This window comes from Danio aesculapii, chromosome 15, assembly GCF_903798145.1.
Source record: "Danio aesculapii chromosome 15, fDanAes4.1, whole genome shotgun sequence".
Classification (NCBI taxonomy): domain Eukaryota; kingdom Metazoa; phylum Chordata; class Actinopteri; order Cypriniformes; family Danionidae; genus Danio; species Danio aesculapii.
In genome coordinates this window covers 12,671,489-12,692,633 of record NC_079449.1, presented here as the reverse complement: position 1 = coordinate 12,692,633, position 21,145 = coordinate 12,671,489, and the positions used below count along the sequence as shown (strand labels likewise).

General features: G+C 38.1%; 1 protein-coding gene across 1 annotated transcript; it reads left to right on the top strand.

Moving 5' to 3' along the window:
• The first annotated feature begins 12,892 nt into the window (after positions 1–12,892).
• On the top strand, positions 12,893–17,848 carry gmnc (geminin coiled-coil domain containing). Its single transcript, XM_056474177.1, has 4 exons — positions 12,893–13,402; positions 13,713–13,792; positions 13,880–13,996; positions 16,895–17,848. Exons 1-4 carry the CDS (start codon positions 13,237–13,239, stop codon positions 17,678–17,680), a joined length of 1,149 nt encoding a protein of 382 aa, XP_056330152.1. The 5' UTR covers positions 12,893–13,236; the 3' UTR covers positions 17,681–17,848.
• The last annotated feature ends 3,297 nt before the right edge of the window (positions 17,849–21,145 follow it).

Here is a 21,145-nt window from a genome sequence, read left to right as displayed (position 1 = left end):
TTTATTTACCTTGGTATTTATCTCAAAGACTGTAGTGTAATAAACATTATAATACCATTATATTTGTATTTCCGATTAGCATCTTTCTTTGCACATTCTAATTTATTTAATATGATTTTTATGTTTTATCTTGATAAGTTTCAATACCAAGCCTTCATTTATACATGTCCCAATAATCACAAACACACCCAAACATCAAGCCTTTAACTAGTTTAGCGACCACTTAACATATCTAACAGGTTGCAAGCCCCCATGAGTCCAGTTTGTTGGCCAACAAATCTTGAGCAGCAGTGTCTGGTTATTAGAGCCCTCGGTGGGGAGCAGCTCAGGAAAAAAGGGCCGGTACTCAGAGACAGCTGGGCCGGGGCAGAAGGGTTAGACGCCCAGGTATCTCCACCTGTACCTCCATCATCACCAGCCCTGAGAGAAGGCAATTAATTCTCCAACTGCGGAACGAGGGAGGGCTGTTACCGGGTGGAGGGTCAGATGGTGTGTGTGTATGGCGGTGAATTAATATATTAGAGTGTTTACTGAAGTGTGTATCAATGCATGTATGAACTTAAGGGACTTTGATATGTCTGGTTGAGTCAGAATAGGATTTGTGTGTTGTGTTGAAGTCTTTTGATTAGTTAAGCCCCTGACACTCCTCTTCACTCCCACTGTCTGAGTGTGTCAGCAGGGGTCACACACTCCCACACAAACACACACACACTCACTGCTCCTATATGTGCTCCACTTATACATTAACATTCATTTAGCAGACACCTCCAGCAAAAGCCATGTGCAAGTGCATGAAATCCAAACACCCAGCATTGCTCCAAAACTAGTTATTTAATATTATAATACTTTTAGGAAGCCAACATGTCAGGTTAAAATCAATTCACTTTATTCATCAAGTATTTATATGCATATATGAACAAGCAATGTAAAAAAGAAGAAGGTCGCTGGTTTGAGTCCCAGCTGGGCCAGTTGTAATTTCTGTGTGGAGTTTGCATGGGTTTCCTCCAACATAGGCTCATTCTATAAACGTAGCCCTACATACGTTTCTGGAGATCTCAAATTATGTAGCCAGACGCACATATGGCTGCAATTTGTCTTTAAAACTAATGCTACGGGGTCGCATGACAGCATTACTTTTCTTGTTTACCAGCTGACCGCTTATCTCCATGTGGATGGCTTTTCCACTGCTCGACATGTACATCGGCAGACTTAAGACGCAGAGGGGAGTTGACTGAGACAGCGGGGTTCGAGTCTGGTGAAGAACGGTTCCAGAAAGCAGATAAGACAAAAGCCAAAAAATAAAATGAACAAGTAAATAACAGGGTGAGAATGTGGTAAAATCTGAAAACGTAGTAAAAGTCAGGCTACCGTGGGGGCAGCATTGGTTGGGTTTAGGGAAGGGGTAGGGGTCGATCTGTTGGTCAGTCAGTTAGTCAGTCAGTCGACAGCGGCCACTGGTGGATATACGCAAGAACAGCAGGCGCAAACAGCACTCGCAAGAGAAATTTGAGATCTCAAAAAGCATACACAGCGGCCTCTGGTGCATTCGTCAAAACAATAACTGCAAATTAATGTACCTCCTGGGACATATTTGGCGATCTTCAAAAATGTATATAGGGGTACATAATCAGAATGAGCCTGGGTTGGTTTCCTACTGGAGCTCCGGTTCCCTCCACAGTCCAAAGACATGCTGTATAAGTGAATAGGATGAACTAAATTGGCCTTAGTGTATGAGTATGTGTGTGAGATTGTGTGGGTGTTTCCCAGTACTGGGTTGCCGCTGGAAGGGCATCCTTTGTATAAAACCTATGCCAGAGTAGTTGGCGGCTCATTCCGCTGTCTTGACCCCTGATAATTCAGGGACAAAGCCAAAGAAAAATGAATGAATGAATTGATGAAAGATGTCTTGTCAATCGAGAGACAATGATTCCTCCCCACCACTGACAAGTTTTTATGGTAATGTTTTAGATGTATTACGTTGACAGAAGCCTTTTAGCACATGTTCAAAATGAGTTACAGGACTTCTGGGTCCCATGTGTGCGAAATATAAAGATCAGATCACATGTTAGAAAGGAGTCCATCAGATCACATGCAAAAATGAAAAAGTATGCAGCTAACAGTTAGGCCGAATTCCAGTTCAATTCTTTTACCCCTAGCCCTTCACCTTGGCCCTTGAAACAGAGTGTGAATGGGAAGGGCTTCAAAATTTACCCCTAAGAAATGGGACACCACAACAGCACTTGCACATGCCATTGTGAGCTCATACTTCATATGAGATCGACAATGGTGACTGCTGTAGTTATTCCAGTTGTGGTTTCTTCAGGAAATCACTGAAAGCAACAATATCATGTTATCATAACAATATAATGTGTCAATAAGATCATAACTCATCTTTGTAAACACACAAAACAACATTAACATTATACCAACACTGAAAAAAGCTGATTCTCAGCCACTAGACTTTTCTGACAGGGGATTCCAGTGTCAGATGTGAAAGTATGTTTTGAGACTACTGTACAGGAGTTATTATCAGGGATTATAGATAACGAAATTTAGCGGGGTGTTTTAAAATAGTTTTTTTTTAAAGCATGACAGTAAAAGTGGAATGCTGTTATTAATGTATTAAAACATGCTAGTTTGTTGTACAAATTTGTAAAAATGACAAAAAATACTAATTTGTGCATCTCCTTACTTCCGGGTGCAGCTATGCTGGTGTTGTGGCTGGTGTATTTTGGGAAATTTTATTGCCCCTTGAAAATCTCTCTTTCGAGGGCTATCTAGCCCTGCCCTTAGCCCTACACCTTCAAGCTAAAGCAAATTGGGACACCCCTACCCCTTCATGTGAACACACAAATTGAGAGGTAGGGGTAAGGGGAAGGGCTAAGTGGTAGAATTGGAATTGGGCCTTAGTGTACTGTAAGTGCTGAGTTGCGGCTGCAGGGGAACAGGGAACAGGGACTAAGCAGAAGGAAAATAAATGAATGTTTTGACCCTTTTGAATTTCATCGAGATGGAGAAGTTAGTGAGAGAGGTTTACCTTTTCATGCATAGAAAATTTTAGTTGTGATCTGCATTGGCTAATGACCAGTATCAATCCCCCCTATGCGAGCACTATGCAAGGTATGGCCCCTACAGTGGGGGAAAAAAGTATTCAACATGTCAACACACCTTTTTCTTTTCTGGGAAAAATATTCTAAAGAAGTTGTTGATATGAAATTGAACCAGATTTTGGTAAAATACCAAACAATATAAACATTTATAAATATATATTTAAATATATATATTATAAATATACATTTATAATATAAATTTGTGTTTTATTTTGAATTCAAGTCAGGTGATTGGCTGAACCAATCTACAGCTTAATTTTCTTTCTCTGAAAGCATTTTAAAGTTTGCTTGGCTGTGTTTTGGATAATTGCCTTCCTGAAATGTCCACCCTGGTTTCATCCTCATCATCCTGCTAATGTAGATGTTGGACTGAAGCAGCTAATATTCATTTACAATGATGAAAGGCAGAGGATTGCTGAAGAACTACTGAGAGATTTTAGCTGCTGTCTGGGCTTTCCCTTTTCACCTCCCTTTATTCATGTGTTCAACATGAGAAAGGTCCGACCCTTCCTATCTGAACATACAGCTCAACTCATTGTTCAAGCTCTTGTCCTCTCCAAACTGGACTATTGCAACTCTCTGCTAGCCGGGCTTCCAGCTAATTCTATCAAACCTCTTCAGCTGCTTCAGAACGCAGCAGCACGAGTGGTCTTTGATGAACCTAAAAGAGCACATGTCACTCCGCTACTCACCCGTTTGCACTGGCTGCCAGTTGCTGCCCGCATCAAATTCAAAGCTCTGATGTTTGCTTACAAAGTGACCTTTAGCTGTGCTCCTTCGTATCTGCTCTCACTTCTGCAGATATATGTGCCCTCCAGAAACTTGCGTTCTGTGAATGAACGTCGCCTCGTTGTCCCATCCCAAAAAGGGAAGAAATCACTTTCCCGAACTCTCACATTCAAACTGCCCAGTTGGTGGAATGAACTCCCTAACTACATCAGAACAGCCGAGTCACTTGCTGTCTTCAAGAAACGACTAAAAACGCAACTGTTTAGTCTCCACTTTCCTTCCTAATCTGCAACTGCCTCTCTGGCTATACCACTAACTGTGCTCTCTCTCTCTCTCTCTCTCTCAAAAAAAAAAAAAAAAAAAAAAAAATTTTACTAATGCTTTGCTTCTTAGACTTTTACACACCTGAAACTTGTCTATAGCACTTGTTCACTGCTGCTCTTATAGTTGTGTAAATTGCTTCCTTGTCCTCATTTGTAAGTCGCTTTGGATAAAAGCGTCTGCTAAATGACTAAATGTAAACGTAAATGTAAATGTGTTCAATACTTTTTTCCAGTGTAATTTCATTTTATTACACAACTTAATTTGTAAACTAATTAATATTAATCATATATTTTCAAATAATATTGTATGCTTTATTTGCTTTTATACAAGCATTTATATTAATCATAGATTTATAAGCATAGCTTTTTTTTTTGTCCTTATAGAATCTGGGTACAGTAAAAGAACTAAATTATTTTGATTATATACTTTTAACGGTAAAATCTAGCATTAAACATTAATTACATTAGAACAGAACTTTGGTGAGTGTGAAACAACAAAATGAAACAGAAGGTTTTTCCTGTAATTCAAACACTTGAACGTTTTTATACTTTTTTTTTTTTATAGTTGAATAAGTTATTTTATGGGTTTTTCAAAGATTTGTAGGCCGGATTCACAGCCTAACAAGAAATTATTAAAATGATGCTTAAGCACAGCTGATCATTTAGCTCAGACATAATTCATTTTAATCAGTGTTCATTCACATTAAAAAAATCAGTCCAAAACAATCAGCTAAAGACTTGAAGAACAGAGATCTAAAATCAGACCTGCAAAAAAAAAAAAAGTCATCTCTGGAGCAGACAGATTGATAAACAGTCAGAGCAGCTGACGGCGCAGGACAGAGGCTGTTTAATAGAGGTAGGAGGAGAGTGACAAACTGCCATTCATGTCATAATGAGGCACCTGACAACAGCTCCACTCTTAATTACCCAAGCTGCCACCTCAGAGTTTAGTTAGCACATCGAGGGGTGCATGAACACACACACCCAATTCACACTTCTTCAAGAGCGGGATTTCTTCAATAGACTCCCGCATATTCTGCCACACACACTTAAACTGACTTATTCTGCGGTTTGTATTATAATTTTATATGTGCATTGACGAGTGCTCTTTCCAAGGCATGGACTTATTCAGAAGAGCTCATGCATGTCCTGAAACAGAATTCATTCAAAATATCTTCAGTCATTCTGATGCAAGTTCACTGCACTAGCAGTTTAATAGTTTGGGGTCAGATTTTTTTAGTATGACAATTATTTGATTTATAAGAGTAAGAATTTTATTGTAAATATGTGTTATTGAAATTTAAATAATCTCATTTGTATTTGAACACATTTAAAAGTTTAATTTAACCCTATACTGTAAAAAAATCTGTTAATTGTAACATTTTTCATATTTTGTGATTCACAAGTGTTTTCTGTTTATTTACAGTAGTGAATTGCATTATGGGAGTTTAATCTCTGCTCTGTCCACTTTTGATGTTGACAATTCAAATGGACTTTTATTGATGTTTTAGTAGTTTGAGACAAGATACTATTTAAGAAATAAGATGAATAGAGAACTAAGCTTGTAAAATAACGATAATGTACAGTCAGCTTTTCCACATCAAAATCATTTGGAGGGAAGATCAAGGTCTCCTAATACAATTCAAATTTACAGATATATTTCACAGTGTATGATGGCAGTACTGATTGGTGTTCACTCAGTGTCATGATCCTTCAGAAATTATGCAAATTTGATGATCTTTTTTTTATTTGTAGGGTTAGTTCACCCAAATATTCAGAAATTGTCATCATTCATTGAAATCATTCAAATCCTTGAGACCTTTGTTTATCTTCGGAACACAAATTAAGATGCTTTAGATGAAATCTGAGAGCTCCATCATCCTCCAAAGACAATGAGAAGTCCAGAGAAGAAATATACCAAAAAATGTCCTCAAAACAGAACACTTGCCTTTAGTGGTTCAATCGGTATGTTATCAAGCTATGAGAATACTTTTGTGCGCACCTAAAACAAAAATAATGACTTTATTCAACAGTTTCCAACTTCCAACCCAGACTCATTCTGAAAACTTACCACTATATACATTTCTGGAGAGCGCTAAATACGTGCCAGGAGCTACGTTTTTTTTTTTTGTTTTTTTTTTGCAGTTTTTGTTTTTGCGAATCCACCAGAGGCTGCTGTGCTTGAGATCTCAAAATTTCTCTCACGAGTGCCATTCACACCTGCTGTTCTTTCGTAAATCCACCAGAGGCCACTGTCAACTGACTGACTGACTAATCGACTGATCGACTCTCCTCCTTCCCTAAACCCAACCAATAGTGTTTGTCAAAGCACCGATTGACCCACCCACCCATGTCCCTAAACCCAACCAACAATGTTTTAAAAAGCAATCCAGAAAAAGAAAGGCCCTCGCCTGATTTTTTTTTTACCACGTTTTCAGATTATACCACATTCTCACCCGGTTATTTACTTGTTATTTTTTGGCTTCTGTTTTTGTCTTACCCGCTTTCTGGAACCATTCTTCACCAGACTCGAACCCTGTCGTCAGGGTCAACTCCTCTCTGCGTCTCAAGTCGCCAACATACATGGCGAGCTACTGGACAAACTGCTAACAGCGGGAAAGCTAACCATACGGAGGTAATCGGTCAGTTGGTAAGCGTGAAAAAGAACGGCGTCATACCGCCCCGTAGCGTTCACTTTAAAGACAATAAGCAGCCATACATACTTCTGGTTACATATATTGCGATCTCCAGAAATACATATAGGGGCACATTTTCAGAATGAGCCTGTGTTGGTTTCTTCTCCTCAGTGTCAGTATAGGGTGCATGTTCATGAGCACTGTGCAGTGACTTATACCCAGTGTTAATTTTGACAGAAAATATTCATTGTCTACAGCTTGAGATAAACAGACACTTGATAGGTGACTGAATGTGTGTGCTCTGATCATTTAAAGATTGACCATGGCAATGCAGCAGTCCAGTGGTTTATTACAAATATTAGGGTTTGTTTTTATCGTTTGACTATATTTTAGTCTCATTAGCAATATTGCATGCTTAATTACTGTAGTCAGCTGATGTTTGTATTTATTGATAATGTCCATGCCATCCCATCTTTGTCTCATCTTAGTCTTGGAAATACGAATAAACAATGTAAACAATCATTTTTCGATCTAATTTTCACTGATGAAATGAACAAAATGTGTACCCCCAGATACCCATTAGCCACGTTTCCACTATTGTGCCTAAAGCGAGCATGCCAGGGCGAGTCAGGGCCAGTCGCGTTTCCACTGTCACTTCCGGGGCCTAATCGGGCCAAAGCGGGGCTCCCTCTGGGCCAGTGGCCCACCTTTTTGATCTGCCAAATACCTTGGACCAAAAAGGGCCAGCTGGGGCTGCGGGCCAAAGTGAGAGTGAAAGGAGAGGCAGAGTTTGCCCGAGTCTGATAAAGATGGCATGCTGCCATTACACTAGTTTTCCGATCGCACATGAGTTCATGCGCTAAAAAATAAAGAAAAAAGGGAAAGAAAAACACATAGCTGGTCAGTTTAAGATTCCATAAAACACCTTATAGGCTAGGAGTCTTATTTTGTGCTTAAGATTGCCCTTGTGTTTCCCTTTTAAATTTAAGGGTGTTGCATGAAATAATAAAGTAGTTTTAATTTAATAAGTGATATTTATTTGCTATTTCTTTGTTGTTTTAGCTGTTAATCCTAATACATGTGAATAGACATAATACAAACGAACATGATTTACATGTTTAATACATGTTAAGTTTAAAGTTGGAAATGGTGTCTTATAAATGCCCCTCTCACTGCAGTTTCTTACATTTTTAATTGAGCTCACCCCTACTGTTACTGGATTTCTGCATCTCTAATACGTGGAAGATGACGGAAAGATAGTGCAACTGAGACTGGACAGAGGTTTCAGATGAAACGACAGAGTTTGAACCTTTAATTGGCAGTTAAAGTGTACTGAATTAAACACTATCTCCATATTCTTCCTCCGCCTCTCAGCTCCTTTATATGCTCAGGCAAAGCTGCTCCCAAAACCCGCACAAAGTCATTCTGAAACCCTGCAATTAGTAGCCACAGGCCCCAATGCACCCATTGAGACATACCGCAGACTACTATTGTTTTAAATGAAGCTGATCAAAATTGACCGATCCTAACCCAAAACGCTAATCCTAATGGTAAATATTTTGGGTGTTTAGCAAAAAAAAAAAAAAAACATGCTGAATGATGAATGTTGCCAATTAAGAACATCTCATAATGTCTTTACATACACCTTTGTCTTTGTTTTTAGGCCTAACGATTTAAGTCTCAAAGTTACCATTATCACTTAGTTTTGGAACAAATTCCCAGGCCCAAAATCTAAAGTTTCCCCTTGGACAATTTTTTTGGTTGCATTCTGTTGACTGACCCTAATCCAAACTCTAATCCCTATGGTAAATACTTTGGGTGTTTGCCAAAAAAAAATCATGTAGAATGATCAATGTTGCCAATGATGTTACCAATTAATAACATTTTATAATGTCTTCACAGACGCCTAAAGATTTAAAGATTTTGGAGGATACTATTAGAGTGCATCCAGAAAGTATTCATAGAGCTTCACTCTTTCCACATTTTTTAATTTACAGCCTTATTCCAAAATGGATTAAATTAATTTATTCCCTCAAAATTCTACACACAATACCCCATACTGACAATGTGAAAAAAAAGATTTTTTGAAATTGTGTCAAATTTAAAAAAAATAAAAAACCTGAAAAATCACATGTACATAAGTGTTCACAGCCTTTGCCGTGAAGCTCTAAATTAAGCTCAGGCACATTCTGTTTTGACTGATCATTCTTGAGATGTTTCAGCAGCTTCAGTAGAGTTCACCTGTGGTAAATTCAGTTGATTGGACATGATTTGAAAAGGCATACACCTGTCTATATAAGGCCCCAGGGTTGACAGTGCATGTCAAAGCACAAACCAAGCATGAAGGCAAAGGAATTGTCTGTAGACTTCCAAGACAGGATGTCTCTAGGCATAAGGCTGGTAAAGGTTACAGAAACATTTCTGCTGCTCTGATGAGCAGAGTGAGTTCCAGATGAGTTCCAATGAGCACAGTGGGCTCCATCATCCGAAAGTGTAAAATGACTGGAACCACCAGGACTCTTCCTAGAGCTGGCCGACCATCTAAGCTGAGTGATCTGGGGAGAAGGGCCTTAATCAGGGAGGTGATCCAATAACCCGATGGTCACTCTGTCTGAGCTCCAGCATTCTTCTGAGAATGGAGAGAGGAGAACCTTACAGAAATACAATCATCCGTGCAGCAATCCACCAATCAGGCCTGTATGGTAGAGTGGCCAGACGGAAGCCATTCTTTAGTAAAGAGCACATAGCATCCTGCCTGGAAAACAAAATTCTCTGGTCTCATGAGACTAAAATTGAACTCTTTGGAGTGAATGCCAGGCGTTACATTTAGAGAAAACCAGGCACCGCTCATCAAAAGACTAATACCATCTCTATAGTGAAGCATGGGGGTGGCAGCATCATGCTGTCGGGATGTTTTTCAGCAGCAGAAACTGGAAGACTAGTCAGGATAGAGGGAAAGATGAATGCAGCAATGTACAGAGACATCCTGAATTAAAACCTGCTTCGGAATGCTCTTGACCTCAGACTGTGGCGACAGTCATTTTCCAGCAGGACAATGACCCAAAGCACACTAAAGCAAAATATCAATGGAATGGCTTTACAACAACTTTTTGAATGTCCTTGAGTGGCCCAGCCAGAGCCCAGACCTAAATCCTATTGAGCATCTCTGGAGAGATCTGAAAATGGCTGTACACCGTCGCTTACCATCCAACCTGATAGAGCTTGAGAGGTACTGCAAAGAGGAATGGGCAAAAATTCCCAAAGACAGGTATGCAGAGCTTGTGCAATCATATTCAAAAAGACTTGAGGGTGTAATTACTGCCAAAGGTGCATCAACAAAGTATTGAGCAAGGGCTGTGAAGACTTATGTACATGTGATTTTTTCTGGTTTTTTATTTTTATTAAATTTGCAACAATTTCTAAAAAAAATTTTACATTGACATTTTGGAATAAGGCTGTAACATAAAAAATGTGGAAAAAAGTGAAGCGTTATGAATACTTTCCCAATGCACTTTATGTGAAATAAGTTCTTCCATATTTAAATGTTCATTTTTTTTATTGTGTTTTTGACAAAAGGTACAATACATTACAGGTATTCGACGACAAAGGTATTTTCGTTTTTTTTTTTTTTTTAACTACACAGAAACAAATGAACATATAAAATTATTAAGAAAAAGAAATGGATTACCAAAAAAAATATAGTGAAATAATCTTAATAATAATAAAAAAAAATAATAAAAAAATTATTAATAAAAAATAAATAAATAAATAACCTACGGGGGCAGGGGGTGTTGGGGGGTATTGATGGTTGGAGGAGTACATTAGTCTCGATATGAATTATTAAAGGGTCCCATGTTTTGAAAACTGTTTTGGTTGATCCTCTGAGAAAATATTAAATTTTTTCTGTTTTCAAAAATAGCATTACATCACTAAGCCAAAGTGACAGTTTAGGTGGCATAAATGTTCATTTTTGACTAAATTATTAAGATAAATTTTTACAATTAAAATTAACATCTGCACCAATCATTTTATGCATCAAAAACTCAACATATCATGATGCATGTTAGAAAAATACCCTAAAAAAGGGATGAAAATATGAACCTTTATTTAGGTCACTTTCTGATATATATATATATATATATATATATATATATATATATATATATAGAGAGAGAGAGAGAGAGAGAGAGAGAGAGAGAGAGAGAGAGAGAGAGAGAGAGAGAGAGAGAGAGAGAGAGAGAGAGAGAGAGAGAGAGAGAGAGAGAGAGAGATCTATGTATCTATCTATCTATCTATCTATCTATCTCTCTATATATATATATATATATATATATATATATATATATATATATATATATATAAATGAAAACGTAAGAATAATTATTAATATTTTTATTAAATATATATTAAAGTTTATTGAACAGTTCTTCTGACATGTTAACTGAATAGAAAAATTGTACAAAGTTTAACCTGCAGCACATTGCAATAATGTGACTAAAATGAACTTGTTAGTGGATGCTAAAATTCAATATTAAGTATCATGTGTAGACATAGCTCCATTTGATGATTTTCACATCAAGAGCAAAGTTCAAAACCCAGTGAGTATTAAAATGATAATCTTTCAGTTCTTTGGAAAAACACACACACAGACTGACAGAAATACACAAAAGTACGTTAATGTGTCACTCTGTGGTATGCACCTTTCATTTAACTCGGAGAGGGGGTCATGAACATGTCCTTTAACTCGTTTGGTTAAATTAATTCATCATGCTTTTAAACTATCAGTTGAGCAATTATACATTAACCTATTTGGGCAGCGCGCAGCACCCAGATGCGCACAGGAACCATCCAGCTCTTCATCCCAAAGCAATAAAAAAAAACCTTGCGCGTGTGGCATGAAACACTTCAGAAACGCCTCAATCCTCTCTCTTATGGTGAACAAATAACGCGCATTGCCTTCGGTGCACATCAGCGATCCAACAGTTGAAGGCGTCACGTCATCAATCTGACAGCTTCACGCCGAATCAGGTTTCTGCTGCGCGCTGGAGCGAGTGACAAAGCCATCTGAATGAAGTTTAGCGCACTTGCTTCATTGAGTCTTTGGAGAGCTCGCAACATCCCGCAACAAATCTGGTAAGTGTTTCTATAAGTACTATAATAGTTTGGGTAGTTAAATGTTTCTATTTATTTCAAATAAAATTGTTTTGGTTCCTTATGAGCTGCCTTTATATGCGCACTTTTAGGTTGGCGTTTTATTAGTTGTTATTGGTTAAGAAGTGCTATGTGCACATATTTCGATCTGTCTTATGCATTGACAGTTATTTGACATGTCCAATTAGCACACAAAAACAATGTCAACGCCAACGATGAGCCAATAAATGGACAGTGGGGTGCTGCAGTCTGTGCAACACGTGGGTACCGCAGGGAATGTTTGTCAGTTTCTATATATTATTGGATAACACTGAAGATGGAGAGTTTAGCTGTAGGTATGGAATTATTATTTATTTAGCTGAAAAATTAGCATTTTGTCAATATGTCTTGAAAGAATACTTTGTAATTCCTATATTTTTATATGTTTTTTAAAATATTACATTTAAATTTCATCTGACTATATGTTTTTAAAAAAATTTCTCTGCATGTTGTAATTTTGGCACCACTTAAAAGGCTGACAATTGCAAAATGCAGTTCAGTCACTAGAAAGTTATATTACTAGTTAGCCAGACCATGCTAAACAGAAGTGACGTTAGACTGAGTAACCATAGCAACAGTACAGCGCTGCTCTTTCCGTTAGAACATATAGACTAAACAAAATATACTGTAATGTTTATGACTTACACTTTATAACGCAAGAATGAGCAAAATGGAGAGTTTAGAAAGTCTACTTGTTAGTGCTCTTGTGTTTTGCACCTGCTACAGATCACCCAACAAACACATTTACGTTGTAGCAATGTCTGTACATCGCATTTTTTCAAAGGCAACGTCGCCACTTACGTGCTCGCTACATTGTTACAACGTAGAAGTGTAAGACGCGAGAATATATTATATAACATTAAATATTGTTCGTTGATTTTTTTTTCCTTTTTAATTTAACAACTGCATGTGTGAAGCTTTGAAGTGTAGAAATGCCATACAAACGAACAGAGCTGCAAAAGCTGCTTAACTCGAATCTCAACTGATTCCGTCACCAAAACTAAATAATAAATAAATCGTTAAAATGCATTTATTTAACCAGTTTTTAACTTATTATTATTATGAAGTTCTCACAACATAGAAACAATGTTTATGTAGTAGCCTAATGCGTCCTAATTAATGCTTGCTGGATGTCAATGGATTTTATCAATATTACTCACGACGTGATTCCGTTTGAAATTCAATAAATATTCAATGTTAAATATTTGTGATTGTCTCATGCTGTTGTGACGGATTTTGTAGAGCACCATGCTGTCCTGCCAAGATCTGAGCTTTGCGGGAGGGCAGCGCTATGAGTACTGCGCCTCGACGTCAGCTGATGGCAGTGTTGACGTTTCCACAACAACGCTGGTCTCCCTCTGGGACGCGGGTCCCCTGGACAACGCTGCCCGCCAGCACGAGCCGCCGCGGCGGGGTAAGTCCTGCAATATGCCGGGATCAGCGGCGCGAGAGGCTTCCCGCCTTGACAAACTGGAATTTTTCCATCTGGGATTTTTTTCTTCTTCATGTTTTTTGTTAGAGTAGCAATGGGCTGTGGAGTATCTGGCTACCTCCAAAGTGTTAGTTCTTTTGGGTACTTTCTTTTGTTTTTAAAGGAGCCTATTTTTTTAATTGATGTTTTGTTTTTCTTTTCTTTTTTCCTTCACATTTCACATTGAAATTATCCCTAGACCATTACTAATGAGGATAATGACCTTTTTTTTCAAATCACCCATTTGTTTTAGATTCACTGCTTGAGAATGGACTGGGACATCAGCCCACCTGGCATGACCAACTGTCACCTCAGCTTCAACGAAACAAACAGGTATTGAAATTGTTTATCATATTTGGGTTACTCAGCCTAGCAGTTGAGACAGTGTTAATGATTGTGGTAACATTTTCCCTCGTGAAGCTCCAAGACACCTTAATGCAAAGAGAGGAAGAGCTGGCCCGACTGCAAGAAGAGAACAGCAAGCTCAAAGAGTTTTTAAACTCGTCATATGTGAAGTCTTTGGAGGAAAAAACTAAGGTGAGAAACCTCTCAATTTGTCACAGATATTAACACTATATTTAATGATGAGTGCAAGTTTTTTTCCATATTAAAATACTTCACATTACTCCAACTATTGAAAAGCAAAAAAAAAAAAAAAGCAAAAAAAATTAAAGGCGGAAATAGATGAATGGACATATTCAACAAATACAACTGATAACTACTGCAACTATAAAGATGTATAAACGCACACACGCATATATATATATATATATATATATATATATATATATATATATATATATATATATATATATATATATATATATATATATATATATATATATATATATATATATATATATATATATATATATATATATGACAATAGTTTAATCTAATATATATCAACTTTATCAAATGAAATGAGTGTAGTTAACTCAAAATTGACTGAAAGTTAATTCTACTCTTTTGAAAAGAGTTTTGAACTTAGTGTTGAAGGTAATGAGTTAATTAAATACCTCATTACTTCAACTTAAATGGAATAAGTTCACAGTACTCATATAGATTAGTTTACCTCAAATGGTTTGTAGCAATCGGTTTCCTTAAACGGTTTGTGTTGTCTTAACTCATTAGGTTTTACAATACTCAGTTGGTTTGAGTTCTCTTCCTTTATTGGGTTTTACGGTGCTCAAATTGCTTCATTTACCCAAATGGATTAAGTTTTAGTACTCATTAGGATTAATTTTTAAACTTAAATGATTTGAGTTACCTTAACTTTTGGGTTTTACAGTATATATATATATATAGTTCAGATGCAGAAAACCTGAAATTTTCTTTTAAAATGAGCATTCTTATCAGGCTCCTGTGTAGGTCCAGTAATTTTAGGTTATTTCCACTGTCTTTAAAGTAAAATAAATCAACATAAACGAAGAAGGCTGAAAAAAATGTTCATTTTTGGCTAAAATTTTAGCCGGCACTTAAGCACAACTCTTCATATATATTATTATTAAAAATTACACAAATTACACAATTCTCGTTGTTATAAACACTGATTTTTACCATGGGTAATGTTTTCAGAATTGTCGTTTAGAAGTGGGATTAGCACTGTTTTTGTTACCTGGTTTTATTAAACCCTACTCCAGGACAAATGCAGAATTGAATGATGCAATGTTACGATTAGATGCTTATCTTGTGCCTCATATTTGCAAGCTTTGAAAAGTTAACCCATTGTTGTACAATTTAAAACTTCAGGATGAAATCTTAAACCATAGGTTAATTTTGAACAGTGTGATGTATGATAAATTAGGATTACACAGGGGAATGACCCAGGGTGAAGTTTAAAAGACTAAAGCAACAATATCCTTGGAATCACCAACAAAAAAATCTGACAGCTAATTAGAATCATCTTTCAACTTTAGCACTTAAAGTAACTACAGTGCATGCAGGTAATAAAGAGCATGTTGTCGGTGTTATGGATGATATGTATATATATATATATATATATATATATATCATTGCTGTTAACGAATGACTTTTTATACGGTGGCTGAGAAAGCTTAACATTCTGCAATTGAAAGAAAAGACATGCAATTACAAAAAAACACCAGCAAATTAAGAAAAGACCTTTGTCTGTTTGACAGCACATATGCTGCAAATCTTCACAATGCAAACACATAATTAAAAAAATGTGCTGCATTTTCTCACACCGCAAACAATTTACAAAAACACCTGCATTTTCTCACAACACAAAACGAACAGAAGACAGAGGAAATGTTTCAAGGGGACCCAAAAACATGACGGCCACCGCTGTGCCGTGACTATTACTCAGTGAAGTTGGTGGTGGTCCTTGAAAGGTGGGTTTTTTTGGTTGCTTATTTTAATATCCCGATTCCCGTGTTGTATTTATTCGCCTAAATAACCATAACCTAAAAAGCCATTTTAGGGTCTCCTTGAAACATTTAAGTTGTGTTGTGAGAAAATGCAGCGCGTTTTCATAAAATGTTTGCGTTCGGAGAAAATGCAGTGCATTTTTTTTGTGTGTTTGATTTAGAGGTGTGAACCTATACTGGTCTCACAGTTCGGTTCGGTTACGATTATCATGCCATCGATTCGGTTCAATTCGATATTTCGGTGCATCATGGTGCATTGACGATGCTTTCCATACACAGTGTTGTATTTTGGGGGGTGGCTATAAAAAGCTGTCTGTATAAACACACACACACACGGACACACAGCACCACACTGTCTCTTATTCACACACATACACAAACATAGACAGCACCCACTCACACACACACGCCACGCGCGCTTGCTTGCTCGCTCGCTTGCTCGCTCGCTCGGGAGTGATATTGTGAGACCGCCCATTCCTGTTAAAATTACACCAGAGTTACCGACCGATCCCACGCTTTTATTCAGAAATTTATTCCTGCGCCGCATGAAATCTGGTCGGGTCCTGCAACAATGCACAGGTACAGCCGAGAGGTAAAGAGAGGGGAGGAAAAATCATGCCAGCAGCCGAGAGGAAAAGTCACACGAGCAGGTGAAATGAGCCAGAGTGAGAGAGAGAAATGGAGTACTTTCATTCCCTTAATCGCAGAGAAATAGGGGCTTCTGCTGTGCCAGTGAAAGACTTTCCAGAAAACACACACACAGTGAATTTTTTAAGTAGTTGGCGCCTGTAGTGTTGTAGACAGAGCGCATATGAGATAAATGACGTCAGTACATAATAACCGGTTATGATTATTACTGAACCGATACCGAATTGCATCGCTGTGCACCGAAGAAACAATTAATTTTGACACCCCTAGTTTGATTCGTTGCTATTTGCAGCATGTTTTCTTAAATTGCAGCACGTTAAGCTCTCTCGGTCACTGTATTTTTACCTTCAATCGTCCTCTCTAACATCCTTTTTTAACAACTTTCTCTCTCCCTCAGAAACTTCTTTCTATCGGCAAGGCCCCAGATGTGTCAAGGCACCGGAAACGAATGCATGGTGATTTCCTGAACCTGAGCCAGTTGCTTCACACTAGCGAGGGCAAGCGCACTTGCCGAAACCTCTCTTTGGAGTTTTGCTCTGCAGAAGAGCTAGCAGCCACCCCACCTCTAGACTCATGGATACTAGAGACTCTAGGTCTGCAAGACGAGAACACCATCAACCCAGAACGCAGTTTGAACACCCCTTCTTTCAGCTGTCCACTTCCTACTGAAGATAATTACAGTGTGGACAACACAACTGGCTTCAGTCCTAATGCAGGAACACACTGCGATTACAACAGCATTGTAGACTCGAGCAGCAACTGCAGTCTAGACACATCCAGTGGCTACAGCACCTCTCAGAGCATGGGTTCAGATTACTCAACCCTTGACCCCTCAGCTCTGTACACCATTACGTCTACAGGGTCACCGGTCAGCTCTCCACCAGCAATGACAACCACTCAACACTTCACGCCACCACGAGCTGCTTCCACACCATATCGACCTCAGGATGTAAGTCCATACTACAGCACACCAGGCTGTGGTTCCTCCACATCACCAGGGGGCGACAGTCAGCAGTTCTCCACACCTCGTATGTCCCGTAGCAAGACCGATTTAGCATTTAGCATGTCACTAAGTCCACAAAACAGCGTGAAGACGCACAGTTTCCCTCAAGGACAAGCTTTCACACGCAGAGATGCGCAAGGTGGATGGAACTTCACCTGGGTGCCCAAACAATGTTCCTAGAGGATTGTGAGAGGAAAAAGCCAACTCAAGGTGCCCCATACTGTACTTGCTAGAAACGCAACAACTTATGTATGATAATACTTTATCATTGCATAGCTTTGTATATATTGTCATTGTGAATATGTATAGAGTGTTTTTATACATTATGATCGAAAGGCTTTGTCTTTGATGTTAAATGAAGGATCATGACTGAAGTCATTAAAATCACAAATTTCTTTCTGAATAAAAGATATTTTGTTGTTCCTTTTGGAAACATTCGGCCCCTCAGTTACGATTATCAACACCCTTACTGTTACAACGTTAACAAATATACAAACAGAGCATATGTTACCTGTTCTCAGACACCTGGGTCAACAGTTGCCTGTTTAATTTTGACCTGACGCATCATAAGTATCAACGTCGTGAGTCCCAAATCTTCTCGTGCTACACTGTTAGCTCTACCCTGTCATTCTCACAGCTGTCCCGCTTTCCTTCCCTCCTTCCCCTATCACTTTCCCTCCCTCTCTTTCTCTCCGGTACTTCTTCTCCATTCTCGCGCCACTGTGAGACAAAAGAGAGGGCCGGTCGGTCTCGAGGGGGACTTCCTCCCCGATCCGCCCCGCAGGTCTGAGACCCCCATGGGGGTCTAACACGGGATACTTACACCCCTCTATCCCTCCCCTCTGCCCAGCCTCTCACTCTCAGCTCTGCCCTCAGGGAGCTGGGGACGGCAGGGAAAGTTTGGGCCCTGAGTTAGCCATGGAGAAGCCAGGGTGAGTGGTCTATCTCTAATGACACGGTTAAGCCCCCTGCAGATGGCCTCCAGATTGAGGAAAGAGCACCTTGAGAGGTACAGGAGCCTGGAAAATAACGGCGAAAGAACAAGGAATAGGAGATGATACATGATTGGGGGGTGACCAAAAGGGAATTTTGCAGGAACAATCGACAGGTTGTACTGTGAAATGAATTGACATGATCAGAAAACATCTTTATGCAATACTAATGCAGTCTGTAGGTAAAGATCATTATATTTTTAGATTTTATTATAAAATACTTATTACCAGTAACACTTTATTTTAAAGGGTCCATTTGAGACTTAGTAGACTGTCTGCTTAATATCTGTTGATACTGCTCCTTCAACAGACATTTAACCAACTACAAGAAACTTTGCAAGTACATGTCAACTTAGACTAACCCTAACCTAACAGTGTAACTTAAATTCAACAAACAGACCATCAAAGTAAAGTGTGACCTTTAAGAAGTGGTTAAATGGGAGTGTTGTTGGAAACATTAGCGCGATATTTAAAGTTCTCTTCAGTAGGATTGAATCAAACACATGCATTTTCCTCATATTGTACCTTTCATGTCACCTCAATCCTAAAAGTGTCTCAAATGATTTGTTCAATTTTTCTAAACTAGTCCTTTCCAGTTCCTACTTTGCACTGACTGGTCAGATTAGTGTCAGAAACTACAGTAATCTCTATACTGTGTTTTTTATTTTACCATATAAGTTCAAGCTCAAACATCAGAAGAACAAGTTGACCAACCCAGACCTGCATCACAAGCTCAGCTTGAGCAGTACGTTTCTCAGCTGTAAGTTTAGAGATTAATAACAATCACATGGAAAAGTTTGATTAAAAAATCAAAACATTTCCTTGTTAAAAAGCTTATTTTCAGATTTTTTTTAAAAACCCAATGGAAAAAAATCCTGTTGGGTTTACTTGACTGCACCAGAGTGTTGAGTGTATTTTTTGGTTGGCCATTATCAAAGCACTCTATGGATATGAAAATGACACAACAAGCGAATAGTACTGATTGTCAATGATTTTGGTAAGTAAAATGATTTATTCACACTTCAAAAAGATGGCCAGTTATGGATTTTCATACAGTATGTGGCAGGATCAATACATGACAACACATTCAGCTCAACCGAAACAGGAAACTAAATTTTAGGCCTTAAAGAATCTTAAATTCACTGAAATGTTGTCTTGATGGTCTTAAATAATTTTAATGGGTCTTAATTTACCTTTGTTTATGAGAAGCTACCCAATCGATCCAACACACATCTAATTGCCAACAATACACTACCTGACAAAAGTCTTGTTCTCGATCCCAGTTGTAAGAGAAACAAATAATAACTTGGCTTCTAGTTGATCATTTGGAAAAGTGGCAGAAGGTAGATTTTTCAGATGAATCATCTGTTGAACTGCATCTCAATCATCACAAATACTGCACAAGTCCTATTGGAACCAGTATGAACCCAAGATTCTCACAGATATCAGTCAAGTTTGGTGAAGGAAAAATCATGGTTTTGGGTTACATTCAGTATGGGGGCATGCCAGTGATCTGCGGATGGCAACATCAACAGCCTGAGGTATCGAGACATTTGTGCTGCCCATTACACTACAAACCACAGGAGAGGACAAACTCTTCAGCAGGATAGCGCTCCTTCTTATACTTATCATTTTATACTGTACATTATTTATGTTGAGTGACAAGACTTTTGTCTAAGCAAAGTCAAACCTCAGTCCTAATTAAATAGTTAAAAATCAAGGCAAGTTCATATTTTATTTTAATAAAATAAGAGTAATCCAGAGGCCTTTGCCTTTTATTTAAGCCACTTCTGATACCAAATGATCAAATAGAAGTCAAGCTATGATTTGTTGTTCCTAAAAATGCACCTTTAAAAAATCTGTTATGTTTAGTCCTTTAAAAGCCTGAAATTTAATTCTTGATGGCATTAAAAAGGTCTTAAAAAGTTTTAGATCTGACTTGGTGAAAACTGCTGTACCCCTGAAAAATATAAGTATGACTAATTTTAAAGAAAATTCCCAAAGACAGCCTTGTGTTAACGAGAGAGAGAGAGAGAGAGAGAGAGAGAGAGAGAGAGAGAGAGAGAGAATGTTTAGTATGTTTCTATATATGTTTATATATATGAGGCGAGGCAGTGGCGCAGTAGGTAGTCCTGTCGCCTCACAGCAAGAAGGTTGCTGGGTCAATTGCCATTTCTGTGTGGAGTTTGCATGTTCACCCTGCCTTCGCGTGGGTTTCCTCCGGGTGCTCCGGTTTCCCCCACAGTCCAAAGACATGTGGTACAGGTGAATTGGGATTGGGAAGGCTAAATTGTCCATAGTGTGTGAGTGAGTGGGTATGGATGTTTCCCAGAGAGGGCATCCGCTGCGTAAAACATGTGCTGGATAAGTTGGCGGTTCATTCCGCTGTGGCGACCCTGGATTAATAAAAGGACTAAGCTGAAAAGAAAATGAATGAATATATATATATATATATATATATATATATATATATATATATATATATATATATATATATATATATATATATATATATATATATATATATGTATGTTACTTTTTATGTATGTTCCTTTTTATGTAAACTCTATAAATGCTTTGGCAATACATTTGTACCATTTGTCATGCCAATAAAGCAACTTTTGAATTTGAATTGAGAGAGAGAGATTTACTC

What these genes read in the sequence shown, in the direction of transcription:
- gmnc (XM_056474177.1), top strand. Translation starts at nt 13,237, where the DNA reads ATGCTGTCCTGCCAAGATCTGAGCTTTGCGGGAGGGCAGCGCTATGAG. An exon ending in GCACGAGCCGCCGCGGCGGG is followed by an intron (nt 13,403 to 13,712) that starts GTAAGTCCTGCA and finishes CATTTGTTTTAG; the next exon opens with ATTCACTGCTTGAGAATGGA. An exon ending in AGCTTCAACGAAACAAACAG is followed by an intron (nt 13,793 to 13,879) that starts GTATTGAAATTG and finishes TCCCTCGTGAAG; the next exon opens with CTCCAAGACACCTTAATGCA.